Here is a 20,372-nt window from a genome sequence, read left to right on the forward strand (position 1 = left end):
AGCACTGCTGCTTGCAGGGACTGGTCAGGGCAAAGAGAACCTTGCCTATGAATGGAAGCTATTGCTCTGTGCTGCCCTCTTGCTGTCCCCCCAAAAATGTGATGATCTAGTTGGAAGATCTGTGCCTTGTCTGCTGAAACAGCCCACAAAATCTGCCAATTCCCATAAAAACAAGAGTGGGGGCTGTGCCTAGCCACACGGTGAAGCAGAATTCCTACTGATCCCATAAACCCCTGCATCCTGTCTTGGCTGCTCCATGCGCTGCGACAGACGACTTCTAGCTAAAGGCTGTACCTTCATAGACCACAAAGAAGCCTTTGCCCAGGATGTTACTGCTGCTCCGGAACTCGATCCACAGCCTGCTGTCCGTGGAGATTACCGGTTCAGGGATCTTGTCGCCACAAAATCTACCTAGAAGGCAGGAAAGAGACGATCAAGATCTGCTGGCTGATGGGCAGCACAGCATTGCAGGCACCTGCGGCTCCAGGAAGCAAACAGTCTGCGGTTAAAGGAGCTGTGCTTGTGTAAAACACCCTTTCACTCTCACCACTTGTGCTTTTGAATGAGCTTCTGGGTATTTTCCCCCATTAATTCATATTCTCTTAAATTATTAAATTAATAAAGGTTTTCTTCAGCTGGGAGCAGAATACAGTCGTCGCAAACGCAGCCTCTGTTGCCCTGGTAAATTCAAAAGGGCTCTTACTTTTATCACCTGATTGGGCAAATGAGCTGCAAGGGTGTAGAACCATCCCCTGTCCTTCTAGAGATGTGACATTAGGGAACGTCCTTTCCACCTGCTAGACTCCAGAAACTTCTTCATTTCTTTGCACTCACGAGCAAAGTGTCCAAGTCAAACTGAGGGCAGGATGTGGCCATGCTGATGAGAAAACACCCCTTAGGTCGTCCTCTGCTCTCACTCCCCTGGTAAATCTACCTCTTCCCAGTTAAGCCTCTGCAGTGATTCAATCTCTTTCAAGAGCTTTGTGACCAAGAGCCTTTTTGCTCAAAGGATCACCCAGCTCTAAGTTCTCTGGCATGCACCAGCACTGGGTAGACACCGGAATCCTGCCAGCAAGGGAGAATCCTGAAACAGAACAGCTGCAGGCGGCATCTGCAGCCCAAACAACCCTGATCTGGTGCTCCTCTACCTGCTCCAGGCAGAAGCTCCTCATGGAAACAGAGCAAGCACCGAGTATGCACACAGTGCGAACGTGGTTTTTCACTTCAGCTGACACCAGCAAGGCTATATACTGAATTCAGTGTGGCCTTGGCACCCCGTGCAACTGAATCCCTGGGGGGAATGTGATAGCAGCAGAGCAGCTCCTCAGGTTGAATTCAGTCAGGACAGTGGTGATGGGGCATCCTGGCCTTGCAACACCAGGCAAAGGCTTCTTTCAGCAACCTCCACTGGGCACAAACTTGGCTAATGCCTTACCTGCAAGACAGCTCCGTAGTTCCCATTAACAAGCTGCACTGGTGGTTCCCTACACTGCGTAAGGAGACAGACAGTGCAAAGCCTGTTGACTGGCAGGCAGGGAAGGCTGTTGCTCCTCCCGTGTACGGGAGGCAGAGTAGCTGGCATGAACCCGGCGCATTAAAAGCCTAGGGCCCCCCTGCTTAGTCGGCTGCCCACAGTCAGCCAGTGCCACTTTTGCCCCCCCTTCACCACTGGGCAGCTTTGGGAAGGCTATGACCTTCAAGGATGCAAGGTGACAGGCCAGTCAGCGCAAATGAGACTGGATGGAAGGCGAGTTGCAAACTTCGTTTCTCTTCAATGGTAGTTTCCCTGCTCACGTTTTTCCCTTGCAGAGTCCCCCATCCAAAAACTAGCGCAGACCCTAGCTTCACTTGGCTGTTCAATTCTGAGCCCCTGTGCCCCAAAGCTGCCCAGCGCTGCCAGGGCAGTGCGACAGCCCTGCAGCGTACCAATAGCATCCCCAGCTCCGCTCCCAAAGGGGACACTAACAAACAGCGTCAGCCCTGCAAAGCTCCTTCCTCCAGGGTCACTGAGCAACTGCCTCCTGCATTTAGACTGGGAGTTTAACAAGGGTGTCAAGGAGAGGAAACGCAGATGAGGGACGAGAACGAGCGAACTCCTCAGGGTGTGATAAAGGGCCCATTCATAAAAAGCTATACACCATTTAAAAGCTGGGTTTTCACACACTTCCCTGGGAAAATATGTAGTGCACATGGGTTTTTTTTTTTCCCCCTCTCCGCAAGAAGTCCGTGCTTTCATAATTCACGCTAATCCCCCTCCCCGCCCCCTGCTGAATCGCCGTCTGTCTGCCTCTTCCGAGCTAATTTCATCGGCTCGGCCCCTCACGGGAGCCGTGGCCACTCATGCAGCGTCTCCTTCCAGATGGAAACACTCATGAGTCCACCTGCATTAGAGGGAGGGGAGGTGCTTGGCTTCTGAAATACCTTTCAGTTACTCGGCAGAAAAAAATAAATAACGAGGAGCTAAGTTGCAGCTGCTGGAGCAACATTACCTGACGCATGTGCGGCAGAAAACAGCAATAAATGCTGCCAACCCCAAACTAGGCAGGAGACAGTAAAACCGGCTGCTAACCCTGCGCAGAAAAGCAAGCCCACAGAAACCCCTGGAGAGCAGCACGGCTCCGGCCTCAGCACCACCCCTGGTACCAGGGCCAGGCTGTGCGGTGGGGCCAAAGCCAGCACCCAGACCGCCCTACGGCCACTGACCCCACTCTGACTAGCCCAGTCCTGTGCTGCAGCATGGGGCGCAGCGCACCTAACCCAGTGGAAGATGCTGCGCACCCCAGTTGCTTCTTCCCTTTCCGGCAGAAGGGACTGTTTGCCACGGGGCATTTCACACGTCGGGACACCGAGGTTAGGCGACGGGGTCAGGATCAGAGCCAGTGGCAAAGCAGGTGGGACTCCCACCTGCCCGCTCAGGGAGGCAGAAGCTTCACAGCCAGGAGAGCAGGAGGCAGGGGAACAGGGAGGACACAGAGGAGCTGTGCTTCCTTGAGGTCTTTGGGAGCAGGAGCGGACGAGAGCCCTTGCACTGGCTGATATCCTAGCCATGGTCTAGCAAGTTCTCTGCTAGAAAGAGAGGCCCAAAGTACAGACTACTGTATATTTGTAGACACAAATATTTGAGAAATAATGGCAGGAGTGTGGGCCACAAGCTGTACAGCTGCTTCATGCTGACTGCCTGACAGTTCTACTCAGGTCTTAGCAAAAAGCACTTAATAAAACTCCAGAGATCACATCTTTAATCCCAGCCATGCCCTCGACTCACTTCCCTCTCTGCCTCAGTTCTCAAGATGGAAAAGGAAGGAATAAAGCCTTTGCTGCCAAAGGACTTGGAGCATGGATCATTTGGTACGCATACAGCACACCAACGTCTCTGGATGGAGACATTAACGGGTGGCCAGTGCACTGGCTGGACATAGGCTCCTTCCAGGTAAAGGAAGTTTTGTATCTGTTTGGGGTTTTTTTCCCCCCAATAAGCTTCAAGAAGAACATACGAATGCAATTAAAATAAAACAGCTACTCACCCAGTAACGGAGCCTTCCTCCAGTAGCCATCACGCACCTCCACATAATCATACCAGCAAAGACGACTTTTAAACAGGTCCATTGATGTGAAGTTTAACATAATCTGAAAGGAGAGAGTACACACTTCTCATTGGGAAGAGAGCTACTTTAAAAAGGAGATCCTACAGGTTATGTGTTTCACCTCTGCTACGGTGCTGCATAAGTGAGTATGCGGGAAAAGACAGTTGGACAGTTGGTTGGATTTTTTTAATCAGTTTTCCTCAAAAAAGAAAGGTTTCTCATGGTACTTTAGTGAAACCATGAAAGTACATGACAGCACACAGCACTTTACTATCCATTCTGTAATTCACAGTCACTGTTGCTCAGTTACCAAAATGCTACTTTAAAAAAGCCCAATTTGGGTCTTTTAAAATTAAAAATTGAATCTTTGGTTTTGATTAATGTGAATGTCATAGAGAAACACATTGCCCCAAAATACAGATGTTTGGGGTCTATACCCTTATGTAAATGACACTTGTAAGAAACAGCTAATTTTGCCGACAAGTTTCCACAAGCTGACAATTACACTCACACCATCACTGCGATGCAATTGTGTCCAGTGGCTTTACCGAGCAGAGCTGCGCATTAACATTTTATTCCTTTGGTCTCCTTCCTCTGTAACAAGGACTACAGGCCTTGCTCTGGGCCTATGGAAGTCACCAATGGGCTGTGCTTGCGGTATTTTTGTCCTTGCAAGGTTGGACCCATGTATTAATTTACATCTATAGTTTGCCACAGCAACAGCATTAAATTAAAAGAGATATTCTCCCCCAAAGCCCTGGCTGCACGTGCAGAGTGCAGGCCGTAACGATGTTACTTTGCTCACACTTACGCAGTTTTCAGACTTTGGACAGCAAAAGGAGAGTCGTCCGTTTCTATGCAGATGAATACTACAAGCCCAATATCTGTTCTAAGCTAATACCTCAGTGCTATGATGTTACTTTGTACCAATTGCTGCATTTGATTAAACAGGTAAATTAAAGCATTTAATCTGACCTGGATTTTTTTTTTTTTTTTTTTTTTTTAACATTAGCATTTACATGCTGTGTCCTATCCGATACAACTCTCCTGGAGAGGCTGAGAGACAAAGGGAGAATTTACAGCAAGGTTTATACTGCAAAACTCCCAGTACAACATTTCAAAACCTGGATGGTCCTTGGCACTTCTGCCGCTGGTGAAGCTCTCCCTGCAGCTAATGGCGGGTGCTTAGCACTGCACGGGACTGGGCTTGCAGGGGACAGAACGGGTCCCAGAGCAAGACGGCTGCTGCAAAACAAGAAAGCTCCTGCCCTTCTTTGAGTCTTAAGCCCTAAGTGCATCTCGAGGGTGGTCCTCAGCAAAGCCACTCTGCTGAGGAGCTCCCAAGCCAGGCTGAGCATTCTTGCAGCCTGGTACGGCAGCTGGCGTTAGTGCATTAAAGAAAGATTTCATTTCCAGAAGAAGATCAATAAAAAAAAAGGAGCTGGAAAGAAAGTGGACAGGGTGGCTGATTGATGTGCAGCGGGGCTCGGCGTTTCAAGGCGGGGAGCAGGAGTCCCCTGACAGGGACATTATGCCTGCGTGACAGGGGCAGGCCACCGATGTCACTCATGGCTCCTCAGCTCCCTTCGGGACCCCGACTTGCTGGCACATTTTATGTAACTCATCTGACTGGCATCTGGCTTTGAAAGGTGATTCCTCCAGCTCTAGTGCGGCCAGAGCTAGCAGGTGGCAGGAGACTGTCCAGGCAGGGTTTAGCCTCAAATTGAGAGGAAGGATCAGAGATCAACACGCAGCCCAGACCCGTGAGGGGGCTCTGCATCAGCGTTACCTCTTCCCTCCTCAGGACCACATATTCCTGGCTCCACTTCTGGGAGGGCAGTGATGGTGCTCGGGAGCCTTTCCAGGCTCCATCCCTGCACTCCAAGCACGCAGAGATCTTTTGGCAGCTGCTAACACTGTCATCACTGGTAAAACCACATACATACAAACACCTCATGCTGGTGCAGCACCTACCTTCTCCCCTGGGGTCACCGAGATTCTCCAGACACAGTGGGAATAGGAGGGGTAGCCATTTGGAAAGCCAGGCGCTGAGAAATTCCCTGTTGAGTCCTGCAAGGTCTCTCCACAAGCTGTGAGAGAGGGGGGAAAAAACCAGCAACAAGGAGTGACCCTCTGAGAGATACCAGGATCTACCAGAACATTTGCACATGGCTGCTGTGTGCAGGTTGGTGGCTTGTACTGTAAGGATGTTCATTCATGGTACTTGCCAAAGGTCACTGACCACCTGAGATCTTGCCAAAGGGGTGATGTGAAATTTGTCAGGATTCTCAGGATAGAAGATTATCAGTGCAAGGACACGGGAAGCAGCTTTTTAAAAAGGCACCCTTCTTCCTTTATCTTCCACAGGCTAGCACTTTTAGGTTTCAACCTTATTGAGGAATATCTCATCCACAGATCAGATGCAATATATTAACCCCACCCCACCTTGCGATCCCAAGACTGCTGCCAGCAAATTGTTTTCCCTTCATTACAAGCTGCTCAATGAAGTTCTCCTTAGTTACCATTGTTAAGTGTCTTTTTTTCAGGTTAAAACATACTAACAAAAGCAGGGCAAGCCCCACTGCCCTCGGGCTTTGGCTGTCCAGCACCTACCCTGCTGCGACACTGTGCAGGACAAAACGCGAGCGCTGCTGCTGGCTCTGCTCTCCACCTTCCCATTTTTGTGGCCTGCTGCAGTTGATGAAATGCAGATCCCAGAGTGACTTTTGGGAAGCAAGTAATATGCACACACATATGCTCCTTTAGGGAGCCACAGCTTCTAACATCTGGGAAAGCCGCAACTACTGTAGTTCCTGCTCTCTGAGCCAGGAGGACTGAGCTGGAACAAGGAGTGACCATCTACATCTGCAGAGCAGCTGGCTCGGTAAGTGGGAGGATCACAAATATCAAAGCTCCCATTTCCTTCAGAGTGCTTACTAGACACATGCAAATAACCATTGCAAGGAGCAGGGACCTTGGCTTGCCTGCTTTCCAGTTGGTTTTCCAATTTCATAACCTGCTGATGTTATGAAGCTGCCCTTGACCTGCAACTTGGTTTCCTCAGTGACGGTAAGGCAGCTCCCAAAAATGCCTCGTTAAGCAGCAGTGCTTTGAAAGATCTGACAAGGCCGAACATCTGGCTCCCTTTCTCATGGAAATGCCAGGAGATGTTCCTCCGCCTAATGCTATCACACAATCGCTGATTTTTCAACCATGATTACATTTAGATGGGTGGGTCGGAAGTTGGAGGTGAAAAAAGACCAGTCCCATTCAAAAAGTTTAGTATCTTCAAAAAGGGTAGAGGGAGTCACCTAGGCCAGAAATTCTTAATTTCCCTGAAACAGTTTGACCCACAGCTTGACAGGTCAGACTAGGTGAACAATAGGCAGGGACACACAAAGCGGCTTTGCTCAACCAAACAGCTCCTAGGGGTGCTCAGAAAGGTGGAGTTACTACTAGGAAGTCGCGCGTATTTCAAGGCACAGGTCAGCATGGGATCTGGCAAAGTCATTCCCGTCAGGAAAGACATGTATTTTAAACTAATAGAAAAAAGCACCAATGAGCAAAACAGGCAGGTAAATGTACACATCTGCCCCAGAGGAATGAAGAAAATCAAAACCTCTTCATTGCTCCTTCCTTCTCAAGCAGTTTTGAGCCCGGAGAACTCCTCCTACCACTATGCAACTACAAAGGAGCATTGCACAGGAAGTTTTAGTTTCAATTCTGCAGAAATAGCTAATATCCTCCCACCTCTCCCAACACATTTGGCATGTGATGCTGTCTTTATTCTTCAGGTGGGCAGAGAGAGATGCTTGTAAAAGATGATGACCTGCACAAACTGGAGAAGAAATCTGGACTTCTATTTGCAGAATAAATACACTTTCTTCCTTTCTACCTCTTGCAAAGATGTCTTGCCTTTTTATCTGTGTCAGAATCTGTTACAGTAATTCCAGCTCCCAGGATGCTCCTAGGATCCTCAACCAGGAAACTCACGCTGCCCCAGCAGATAAACATCTCAAAGAAGCTGAGTACCAGCCATATCTATTCTGAGGACAGCAAGCAATTCTTCAGCTGATCCTCTGGCATCACCACTGGTCAATGCATGGTATGGAGTGGCTGCCACCTTAGGACGTCTCTAGGAATGCCAACATCTGACAAGGTGTCCCAATAAAGCAGGAATTCCAATCCATAACTCATCAAGATATATAAATGTTCTTTTTCTCTGCTCAAAAATCTATTTAAAACAAAACTGCCCCCATGAAATTATAAAGCAAGCTCTAAATTACTGGGAAGACATACTACATTACCATAACGACAGAGGACAAAGAGGATTACCACCCTCAGCTGAACCACAGTGAAAGTTTCCAATAGGCCAGACTTAATTCTCCTAAGTGTAATTACACAGTACCTGGCAAGACTGTGTAATTATGGAATAGGTACTAATGTATCTGCTACCAAACACTACTCTGCTAAAACATCATGAAAGCAGACCTAGCCAACTACCCAAACCTTGCAGAGGAAACTCTCCAGACATGCTGGGAAAGGCTGGTCTTTCAGCGCAGAGGAGAGCGATTGCCTGCATGTGTAGGGAGAAGCAGGATAAAAATGAGCAATGCATATTTGTGTGTAGAGTACAATCTCTTGCAGAGCACACCGATAAGGAATACAAATGTACTCCACTTAGTAGCAAAGAAGCCAACAGGTCTAATAAGACTAGTGTTTGATACTTCTGGGATCCAAGCAACCATGCTGAGGTGGTCTTCACACATGGTGAAGAGGCTGTTGCACATGTAAGCTGCTAGAAAGGAACAGAGGTGAAAAGCGAAGTAGGAAAGGTGAATGCTCCAGAAGTCATTTGTAGATGACGAGTTGAGGGGCAGGCACTTACTGCTCACCAGCTGATTACTGGTACCTGACATCTTTTTGAAGCTGAACAGAGAATTGGATGGGATGACACAATGCAGGGCTATTCTCAATTTATAGTTTAACCATTCCTCCACAGCTAGCATAGCCACACAGGCCTGTTTCCTTCAGCACAGCACAAGACTGTAGGATGTCCTGTTTTAAAGCTTTTTGTAGTTACTATACTCACTAAACCCTCAATCGTGCAGCCATATGAAATCTAGCATTTACTACTATGTAGCAGAATGCATCTTGCATTCCAGAAATTCCTTCAGCAAATTTCATCTGGTTTCACCTGGCTTGGCACTAACTTCAACCCAGCAGGTATAAGCTTTGAGGAATTAAGAGCAATTTAAACCAGCAGGGTTTTAGAATGGAAAAGTTAAGACAGCCCTAACTGTAGCAGCCACAAGAGCTCCAATCTAATGAGCTGGAGAGCCCTGTTTCTTACAGTAGTCACAGCAGTCATTCTGGCTTGCACCAGTGCATGCTTGTAACTCATCCTCCACTATGCTAACTCTTTTTTGGGGGGATTTTCTCAGGCCTTCTCAGATGGAGACTCTCTTTCTAATAAGAAAACAATCTGCCATTCAACTTCTGGACTATGTTGTTGCGTTTTACATAAAAACCCTCAGTTTGACTACTGAACAAAGTTGTCCTCAACCTAAAGTCTCATTCAGACCCTGCTTGAACATACAGCTGAAGTCCTTTCGTTTTGAACTCCTGTGCTTTGCATTTTGCAGAAGAGAACTTCTCAGGCTACAGATTCAAACGGCTGGTGAAGATGCTAATGTCATTAAATATACTGCACCCCTTCTCTTCAAATGCAACCTATGTATAAATTTTGATGCAAAGAAAAAAAGAAAACCAAACCAAACCAATAGATATTTGAAGAAAATTTGTTTAGTAGGCTTAAAGCTCTAATCATTATGCTGCCAAATATTTTCTGAACTGCAATAACCTCTGCTAAAGCTTTGTGAAAAAAACTAAAAAGTAGAAAAGTTCTACTTTGCAAGTGGAAAACTTGAGACTCAGAAGTGTCCTTATTTTAAGAAAGTTGCTTTGTAGCTATTAGTTTTACTTTAACCTGAGGCCAAAGTGGCTTTTCAGCTTGCCTCGAGAAATCTGAATCTGTACTCAATGCTTCCAGCTATGGGAATGAAAAGCCTGCTTGGATTAAGTCTGACTCAACAAAAAAACATGGTGCAAGACATCCCTGATTTTTTTTTTTTTTTGGTCATTCAAATGAACCAATCCCTCAACTTATCTGTGAGATAATTTTCCAAGAATTACATCTTGTTCAACCAAAAGCAGATTAGAGAAACTTATGGGTGGTAAAAAGAAAAAAACGTTAGTTAGAACTAGCACACCTATGAAAGTAATATCACTCAGTATAAGCTAAGCAGTGATACCCAAACATCACGGACTGCGAAGTACTGTTCATCCTCAGAATGTATTCTAGACCCTTATGAACTCATACACTCTGACCTGTAGCTGGATGCAGAGAAGCGGTGGATTTGCACACCAGCTATCGACCATTTTCTATGGCCTCGTGAATGGACCACAGCGCAGTGCTAGCCAGCCACTCACTTAAGATGTGACTCTCTATACTGGTAAAACTTACCTCTCCTCCTCACCTTCTCCTCTCTCTCTGTAATATGCTTATTCCAAGAGGTATAGTCATTTATGATTGTATTAAGTTTATGATCAGTCAAAGCCACTCTCAATGGGATCTGCTGGCCAGACCAACCCATTTAAATAAACTCCTGGGCCATGCTTGTAAAAGTGCTTTTTTTCCATTTTACAAATGTTACAGAGTCATTCTGCAGAATTAGGGCAGCTCTCTCATTCTCCAGTACCTTTTCATGAATGTTTCAATACCAGCAGAAATTCAACAGAGCTTGTTAAATTCTCTCACTCCGAGCATCACACCTTCCATGTTACCTCCCTTCTCAGTCGCTGCAGTCCACGCCACAGGCACCAGACTGGGTGCCACCTTTGCTTCAAGCCTCCCTCTACATCCTCACATTCAACCTGTCCTTAAGTCTGGCAGATTTCTTCTCTGGAATCTGGTTTTCTCTATCAACCTATTCAGCTAAAAGTGTTGCATAAACTTTCACTGTCTAATATCTCCACTTCAAAAGGATCCTTTTATTCTGATGGGTAAATTTAGTCTTTCAATCATATCTGTGACCTCAATGGTCTTTTTGCCAATCTTTGCAGACTCCAGATAAAGCAGGACTCAGACTATCGGTCTTTAGTACATCACACATAAGTAGATGGGCTTTCTATCAAAGCTCTTCCCAGTCTATTCGACCCTTTTGCAGCAGAAAGAGGGGTACAGCTGTCCCCTGAACAGCCCAAAGCACCAGCTTCCAGCACTTGGTTGTTTCACAAATCAGCATCTTTGAGCTTTCTTCCATGTTATTTTACAAGCCTCAGTGCAACACACCACAATCACAGAGATACACTTAGGATTTCCTTAAGGCTCATCCCTGGGCCAACACCTATATAACTAACTCAACAGAGGTCTGATGGCTGGTGTGCAGAGACCCTGGTCTACCAGATATCCCTCTGCCACTTTGCTAACTGCTAGTCCCAACTCTGTCCATGGTCTTGTACATCAATTTCATTTTCTATGAACAGAGCCTACACCCTTAATTCTATGCAGTATATTTATACGAAACCAACAGCAAAATACGAGCCTCATCCTGGCCCCTCTCCCCAGCCTACTCTGCAGCTCCTCTTACTAAGTTTCAGTAGAAAACACTGGACAAACCTGAAGCCCTAGACCAAACATGAACATTGGCAAAGTACTAATAACAGACATATTAGGCAAGTTCAATTCTCCCACAGCTCCAGCTTGAAGCATTTGATGGTCTGTATTTCCTGAGTGTCTTTCATCAAAGGGATCGTTAAGGCGTTCTTGAGCTCCAATGCCCTCCAGACAAACCATGTGTCTACTATAAAGCTGGAGCCATCTCCAAAAGCCATATTTACCTGGGCATTTGTACAACTTCTTCGCCTGAGCGATGTCTCCCTGACTCAGGCGAATACGCTGACCAATAGTTGGCCGGACCCCGTTATCATCACGACGGGGAAGGATGGTGTCGAGGAAAACCCCTCTAAAGGGAAGAACAGAGACAAAGAGCAGTGAAGTAGGGAAAGTGACATGATGCACAGAAAGTAACCCTGGCAGGCCCCCCACACCATCCCCTTGACCATACATCCCATGCTAACAAGCAAGAGTAATTCAGATTGTGATAACTGCATGTCTTGAGGTGGCTTTCTCCCTATAGCAGATAGCTTCCAAATGTACAGGCAAGTCTGCCAAGCCAGTAAATTCCTCTTTCGATATATTAAGATTGCCGCTGCCTCTGTTTGAGTATAGACACATTCCTTGCCATAAATCAGAAAAGGCAATGAAATATTCTTGCAGAAGGTTCATGGCACATCTGGCTCAGCAGGAGCACAGATTGGACACTTAAGCCAAAGGAGGAGAGGGAAGGGGAGTTTGCTCAGTAGCAGATGGGGTTGGGCTGGCAGTGACCACTCTTGCCACAGGCAAGAGAAAAAGATCAAGTGCTCTACCTTTGTTCTGCATGAGTTTCCAATTTCTCTCTGCCTCTTTTTCCTTGCTACTATTTCTTCCATGTTGTACTTCATATTCAGGAGCTCTTTACTGCACTTTTGATCTCAGTCCAGGAAAGGATTTAAGCTCACTTCCATCAAAATGCAAAGTCCGTGCATTCAAGCAAGAGTTTGCATGCAAGAGGGACCCCAAGGCAGTGTTAGGACTGCAGGGCTAAAGTGGGAGGAAGGTATCAGAAACCTGAACTCCAGGTCGACTAAGTCCCAGATCTTGTGGTCAGGCTGTCCAGTCCACAGAAACCATTCCACTGCACCCCTGAATGTCTAACAGGCTTGGAGGTGCCAAGGCTAATGGTGAGCTTGAAGCTTTGGCGTCAGCTCTGGGAGGCAGACTTCTCTTTCTGAAGGACAGGATACAACTCTCCATAGAATTCAATGGGAAATCAGGGCAGAAGCAATAATTTTAGTGCTGCCTAGTCCTGATACAAGAGTCTTCAAAAGTAAGTACATAAGTAATTCTGCTCAGCTGCATATGAGCCTTGGGAAGGAGTTTGAGAGGATTTTTTTGTACTGGTTTCATTTTAAATAAATACTGCAAGCAGAGTATTTGGACCACAGCTGTCCAGAGCTGCAGCCAATATTCTTGAACAGAAAATATCATTCTATTAAACATATTTTGTGGGGGAAAATTCATCTGTAAATATTCAAACTGAAGGAAGAAATAGAGGGGAAGGAATTTAATCTGTTTAAAAAAGTAGAATCAACTCTTGCATGAGGGATGTTGGGTTTTTTCCAGGGGTAGGAAAATTCCTGATCAGGATTAAAATCAGTGCTTACAAGCTCTGAGGTGAGCCCATCAAGTTTTGATTGACAAATTCAGGCTGGCATTCAACATGCCAGCTGCATGCCTTGGGCTGAATTTATCTAAGTTTATGCATTGAAAATAAATCCTCCAATTCCAGAAACACCACAAACAGAGAAACAGGTCAGTTTGTTCACAGTAAGTTTTCAAGCCTCCTCAGGAGTTCACAGAAGAACTCAGCATTTGGCAGGGACATACTTCTGTGGCAAGTGAAACGCTTTCTGCAGATCTCCAGGCTCAATCAGGGAAGAATGACAAAGTTTAATAGAGGAACCACTACTTGCACATGCAAACTTTTGACTCTTTTTCCCATTCCTTTTCTCCCAACTGTGTACTCACAGCCCTCAGCCTCCTACACATAGAATACACCTAGGGTATTGCTCACACAACCCACAGCTTCAAATTACTTTGTGATCCCTTATTATCTGCCAAACACATCTTCTATCAGAAGGCTGTACCCTAGGTTGGGCCAGTAAGATTTTTAGTTCTGCTTTTTCCACCAACTGAATTTTGTGCTTCCTTCACATGCATTGCTCAACATGACTCCAAATTAGGAGGCATTATGTATAGTTACTCTCATTTTACAATCAAAGGAACTGAGAACAGAGGAGGGTCTTTCCACACAGGTCCCAGCAGCCTCATGCTGTCCACCCAAACCCCATCTGCTTAACAACACTTTATGATGTCCAGTTGCACATTTGGTGAGCACCTCTAAGAGCGCCGTTACTGTGGCTCACAAATTAATAAACACCAAGCAGACATCATTAAACAGAGCAGCTCAGGCACTCTACCACCAGAACCGTTCTTGAATAAGACACCTAACCTCTCCTCCCAGAGGTAGGAAAAGAACCCAGGAATCCTGGATGCCCCATTCTCCTACTGCCCAGGCACGAGTAGAGCATGCATTAGCTGCCCAATGCAGTGGTAAGTCAAGAACAACAACCCACCATTGCTACTAACTAAGACAGAGTTTAAGCAGAGATGCTCTCAAGAGTCATTAGCACCCACATAGTACCCTGAATGTGTAAAGCATTGCGTAAACATGAGGAAATTATCAACTGATCTTGAGAAATGCTGAATATTCACCACTCCATCTGAGGGTGATAGGTACAGGTGCTTTAACCACCACTCAAGGAAGGATATGTTCAAAGCAGGTTACGCACTCGGCTGCAGGCAGCTACATGTTGTCCCAACGCTGTTTTTATATCCCCATCTGCAGAGGAGGGACAACATAACCCTACTTCACACAGTAAAACCTGTGGAGGATGTGTCATGTATATATGCCTGGTGCAGGATTAGGATGGTGTGTTGCCAATACAAGAAGATGCCCCATAACATGCAGACAGTGCTACCTGCAGCCTGATTCAAACAGGGAGCTTTGCAGAGGTCATGTTTTATAACTCGAGACTGTGCTGCCATATCTACTAGCAAGAGGTTTAGTGAAGGCTTCTTCACTAAGGTAACCCACTATTTGCTTAGGGCTCCATGGAGGTTTAAACTTTCTTATTGCTAAGCTGCCATTTATGGGTTTTGACAGCAGTAAAAGAAATTGTTTAATGAGACAGCAATATTCAGTTTAATTTGCTGCCTTGTCTGTAAGGAATGCACCAGGAAAGCCTGCAGCCATACTCTGCAAAACATAGACAAGATTCTTCTGACATAGACAAGAACAGAAGTTCCCGTGGTAAAAACTTGTTACTGCTGTCATTAGTCTCTTGTGCCATACTCCTGTTCCTCTTAGCCACAGACACAAACGGGAAATATGTTTTGCTGTGAACTGAAAACGAGCAGTGACTCCTGCAGCAATTTTCAAAAGCACCACTAGAAACAACTTCCGCTACTAGGACTCATTGTGTCTCAGAAAAACTGTCCCTTTCTGTCCTAGGTACAAAGTTTAGAATAAAAAGGGCCTAGGATCTGGAGTAGCATTTGACCATGGCAAACACCATATGATTTGCTATCAATATTCACCAGGAGTCATAAACAACAAGGTTGCGCCAAGTGCCATGTAAGAGTTGCTTCAAGACAATGAGTCACAGACACGGCTCTGTGTCCTCCGTCTCCTCCTCACTCACACATCCCACCTCCTGGTGGGGTGCTCAGACCATCTTTTTCCTCTGTGGACATTCTGGTGCCTGTTAATGTAGTAACACACCCACTACAGCTCTTCCCTTAGCAGTGTCACACAGGGGCTATCTCCCATTCCTAGCCTTACTGGAGATCTTAATGAAACTTGCTGGAACTTAGTATCTTCATGGGCTCTGTGCTTTTGTCAGTTTGGGTTGTAATGCACCCGCAAAACTCAGTAAGGTGGGAAGAAGACATGCATACACTCACAAATCTCTACTGATTGGTCAAAGTAAGCATCATTCCCTTAGCAGATGTCAAGACAAGTCTTGGTAAAGTAAAAGCCTGTTCCCAGCACTGCCTATTGATGGTGAGAGCACAATCAGCCTACAGAGGCACTTAGTGCTCAGTTCAATGACTGCACAAAGACTGCTACTGGGGTGAGGGTGGGTCACAGAGACAAAGGGCTTAAAGAAAACAGACTTAAAAATCCTGTTAAGCACCAATTTAAATTTAGAAGGACTCTTGCCATTTTTATCCCTTTTTGGCCCAGCAGTGTTCTGAAGGACCCTGGTTTTCAAGAGACACAGACTCAAAGGCATCCACAATATAAATGGCGGTAATAACTTAATCCTGCTTTTGTGCAAGACAATTCCAACCATTTAGGGTCTAGCAAATTCTGGAAGGGTCCAGCAGATGCCTCAAGGGAAGAAAAATTGTTTACTTTGGGTATCTGATCCAAAGAAATCTCTGAAGGCTGAAAAGCCCCCTTGCCAAGCCACCATCTCCTCCTGCCAGAACAAGCAGCATTTCAGCAAGTTTGGTAATTTTCCCCTGGTTGACATGAAGCTTCAGAAACAGAAGCACAAAACGATAGGCTTGTCACTTCCCTACAACTGGGGAATAAGGAAATTTAAAAAGTCCCAAAGACACCTTTAATTTTTTGCAACAAAAAGTTCTCAAGAGTGTGAATATTTGTGCTCTGCCTCCTGTTCCCTTTACTCATGGTATGTAGTGAAGGAAAGCTCTTGGGAAGGAGCAATAGTGGGATTTATGGAAAAAACTTCAAATAATGCAGCAAAATGAATCTGGTCATCCAGTAACTCTCATTCCAAATCCAGGACATAAATAACAATGTGCATTTCACCTCTCTATCCAGTAGAGCTGTCTGATTAGAAAATGGGCTCCATCTGGAGGGATGAGATGGGAGTCAAGCGTAAACAGCCTACACAGAAATTGGCCAGTTAGCTGGGACAACAACAGGACTGAAAAATTCTCCATGATGAACCCAGTCACACAGAATCACAGAGCTGGAGAGGCCACGATTTAAAGCACATGCATAAATAGTTAAAAAAATACCCCAGTAATTAAAGATCACAATCTACAGTTTAAATTCTCCCTTGGCAAAGTTGCTAGGGACTCTGAAGACAATATTGTGACTCCAAAGCATAAGCAGGACAACCAAGACATTCAAAGCTGGTTTTAGCATTACCTTCCTTCCACGCAGGCGTATATATATGCTGCCTGGGAAGGTTGCAAAACATGTTAACATGGCTTTGGAAGGTCTCTGAGATTATCAGCACTGGGTGAACATACTAGGGAGCGGAAAACAGGGGTCCACCATGCTTCTCTTCACTCACCTTGCTTTTTCAAATATTTTTCAAGCTTTGCAGTGCAGCAGAGCTCACTGCAACTGCCACATATCTCTGCAACAGATTGCAGGCCTCCTCCTAGGCTCTACGTATCCCACAGAGCTAATGGCAGCTATTGAAAATAGTCCTAAGGAGATGTAACCTTGGATTATCACCTGGAGAATGTGTTCCTAGCATAGTGCATGATGCTGTCGAAGTCATAGGTCTCTCCCAGTGAGTTCACTTCCCCAGCTTCCATCTTTAAAAAGTTGTACTCCTGACCTACGATGCCAAACACAAAGGGAAAAAAACAAGTCACTTAAAAAAAAAAAAAAAGAAAAAAAACAAGAAAAGAAAAAACAAAGCCTTCCACCTCTGGGAGCCTAGACTGAAAGGGATGTTCCAACAATTCCAGCTGGACATCCAAAAATCTCTGTTCATCCAACTATTTTGGCCCTAATTCTGGGCAAGAATAGCAATATTTCTTCTTCTCTATCCCAGCTCACAGACCACTAGGGTTTTCCATAAGTCCAGCAAGAAAGATTTGCACCCACCCAAAAGCCAGGTGGAATAACCTGAAGTGCTGTTTTACCTTGCTGTATGTTCTCTCTGATGATCGTGACATGCTGGTCCCTATCAGGCCGTGTGTGCTCATGCCAGAAACCCACCACATGACCCAGCTCATGAGCCACAATACCAAACTTGTCACAGTTCTTTCCAATGGATATAGCCTGAGGGCCCCCTCCTCGGCGACCCACGTATGAGCAACATCTGGAAAAGAAAACCCACAAACCCATGCAGCACATCAATGAATTGGGGACGTCAGAGACATACAAACAGAGGATGGCATCTGGGAAGGTCCAGGACAGGACAGCAGTTGCATACACTACATGTACTTACACGTATGTATGTGTGTATGTATAAAGAAAACACGTTAAGTTCATATCTATAAAAATGCATATATCCACACATAAGTGTTATCCAGAAAGGCTTAGCACCTTCTGAGCAAATACTAAATTATCCTGGCAGTCCTTGCTGGGAGTGACCAGATGCGTCTCTGTGACAGATTCCCCCACGTAGCCATCGGTCTATTCTGACCAGACCTAGACTTACAAAGCCATCGGTCAATGAAAGGGATGTTGGCAACACAGATAGCTGCGCGTGTCACTTACCCACAGGTTCTGTACGTGAACACAATGAAACTCTCTTCGTCGGTTCTCTCCACAAACGTCACACAGGTGTGCTTCTCCCAGTGCCTCATCGCTTGCTTAAAGATAGCTCTTTGGGTTCCTGGAAAAGGAATCCAAGAAGAGTAAACAGTGAAGGCCTGGCTTTCAGGAAGATCTCTAATGGGCTTCATCTGGATAGGGGAACAGTCAATCTTTCCAACAGTCAATCTTACACCTCTAGGAATCTGGGACCCGTTTCCAACTATGGAACTAACTTACTGTAGGAAGTTGCACTACTAAGTTGTACTAGCTAGTTACAACACTAACTCACTGTACCATCCTTTTTTGCCCTGTGCTTGACGAACGAATTTCCTGTAATTAAACAGGTAGCGAACTCAGTGAAGCATGTCAGTACTTCTGCATGTGAGAAATGTCACCTCACTAGGTAGAGGCCATTTGGGCAGAGCTGCTGGGTGCTGCGATCTGTGCCCCAGCTACCTGGTGGTGTGCCAAATTTGCTCTCGTGACACAATGTTACATGACCGCGCACAGCCTTCAAGACCCAGCAATCTCATGAGCGCTACAGATGCTCCCCAAAACTAAGGCAAAGCTGTTGTCAGGTAGTTTGTCTTTAAAATTAGAAGCAAAATCTCTACAGGAGCCAGAGGCGGTCTCGGGGCAGGGTAAGAAGGTGTAGGTACAGACCCCCCCCCTCCGCAGGGAGCGGGGTACCTCCAGCAGTCACTCAGCAGCATCCAGAACAGCCATGGGAGCAGCTGGGAAGCGATGCCTCGGAGAGGCCACAGCCTCGGGAGGCTTCCCAACAGGCCGGCCTCTCCAGCACAGCCTCTGGTACACACAGGGCTGCAGAGCAAGCTGCCGCTCTCAAGAGGGACTAGAGAGCAGGGAAAGGCCAGAAGTACATCAGAAAGGCAGAAGGAACCGAGAGTGGCCGCGCGGTGGGAGTAAGCCGAGGCAAAACACCAAGCTGAATGCAAGAGAGAACTCTGCTGTGGCGAGGGCTGCTCCTGACACAGTCACCCAAAGGGAAGGACGGTGCTACCTACTCCGGGTGGGCTAGGGCAGTGGGACACAGGCAACACAGAGAAGACTCTCTCATCAGACCCTGAGGGGTGGGGCGGCTGTTCTCTGACAAACGTGGGGGGAGAGCTGTGGCCTGCAGGCTACTCAATATCCTGCCAGATTGCATGAGCCTCTCCCTTTGTAGGAGGTGAACAGACCCTTCCACTGGGGCTTCACAGACTCCTGGCAGGTGCTGGGACAAAATACATCATGGGAGCCCAAGGGAATAAGGTCTGCTGCATCTAAGTGGGAGATGGTGGAGGCAGCGTGGAGAAGACAGGACGGAGCTGGCTTCAGTGGGGCAGAGAGCATTTGTCATCCGTGAGTCAAGGAAACCAATCCCATGAGGAACCACTGAGCTACCGAGAGGTGGCATCAGAGAGACTCATCTGTCTGCTGCGCATGAGAGACTTGCAAGAGATCTGCTGCACCCCAAGACACATTTCAGGTTGGACAGTGACCAGGAGATGCTATAAAGATCCTAAAAAGGATACTTAGGAGAGCTCCTTGTCCACCATGAGACACAGCTCACTGTTCCTCTCCCTCACATGGCTACAGGAGACCCTGAAGTCCAGTGCCCAGAAAACATAGGTTTTCCACCACTCACAGGTGCTGTCCCCTGAAGCAATCAAGAAAAGTAACTGAGTCACTCAATTATTTCTTAGACTCCAAGAGAAGAACCGTACACTTCAGTCTCAGGCTTCCACAGTGCACAGTTCTCTGTGCACCCGCATGCCCTCCCTGCCTCAGGAGGGAGGCTCCCAATGACCTGGGTCATTTTGGGGAAAACTCTGCTGCTGAGTTCTCCCACACATTTTGAGACACTCAGCCCTAAGCAAACAGGGAGCAACGTTTTCACTACTGACCAGTGAAATTTCCTCCGATCACATAGGGGATGACCCCCCCTGGCCAGATCCTCTCAGCCCTGGAGGTGGTTGCCCTGCGCACTCTGGGAGAGGAGTGTGTATCCATCCCAGACTCATCTTTATATTCCTTCCTCTTCGGTCTCCTCGCAAGCGTTGTGTTCTGCTTGCCGTCTGCAAGACAGAGTGGCAAGACTGTTTAAATCCTCTTTAGTTCCACGTGCAGCCCTCAGGTAATACCCTGGAGCTTCAGAAAAAGAAAAACAGAAAAAGCAAGATGTTAATCCAAACCAGAAGCCGTAGCCAGATTTGCCAGTGATTGTGTTGGGACTTAGAGACAGTTAAGCTGTAGCAACCTGGCCCTTCTTGTCTTGGAGCCTCCCCTGTGCACTATGCCAAACCTATTGTCCCAGAAAGGTGTACAGGGTCTCTAGCCACCCACTCTCTCCAACAGTGACTCCGTAGATGGGGACACAGTACTTAAACAAGGGGAACGGGAGGAGGGAGGTCAAATAAGCCCAGATGTCACAGTATATTCTCAACCTGCCCTACTCATCCAGATGTGCAGAAAAAGGTTTGTTCTGGCAGGGCTAGCTTCCCAATGGCAACAACTACTCATT

General features: G+C 46.6%; 1 protein-coding gene across 2 annotated transcripts in view; it reads right to left on the reverse strand.

The window, feature by feature from the left end:
* The window catches only part of TLL2 (tolloid like 2), a gene marked incomplete at its 5' end in the record, with an annotated part of 95,974 nt that overhangs the window by 17,416 nt on the left and 58,186 nt on the right, over window positions 1-20,372 (reverse strand). Inside the window, 8 exons of one of the 2 annotated variants that reach the window (XM_082001977.1) lie at window positions 295-407; window positions 3,521-3,627; window positions 5,559-5,674; window positions 11,487-11,611; window positions 16,814-16,919; window positions 17,230-17,408; window positions 17,810-17,927; window positions 19,756-19,926. In XM_082001977.1, coding sequence (XP_081858103.1) covers window positions 295-407; window positions 3,521-3,627; window positions 5,559-5,674; window positions 11,487-11,611; window positions 16,814-16,919; window positions 17,230-17,408; window positions 17,810-17,927; window positions 19,756-19,926 — 1,035 coding nt within the window. Of the gene's footprint in view, window positions 1-294; window positions 408-3,520; window positions 3,628-5,558; window positions 5,675-11,486; window positions 11,612-16,800; window positions 17,443-17,809; window positions 17,928-19,755; window positions 19,927-20,372 lie in introns of those variants that run through there. The other variant, XM_082001978.1, reaches the window with a different exon arrangement.

This window comes from Phaethon aethereus (assembly GCF_964289735.1).
Source record: "Phaethon aethereus genome assembly, chromosome: 7".
Lineage (NCBI taxonomy): Eukaryota > Metazoa > Chordata > Aves > Phaethontiformes > Phaethontidae > Phaethon > Phaethon aethereus.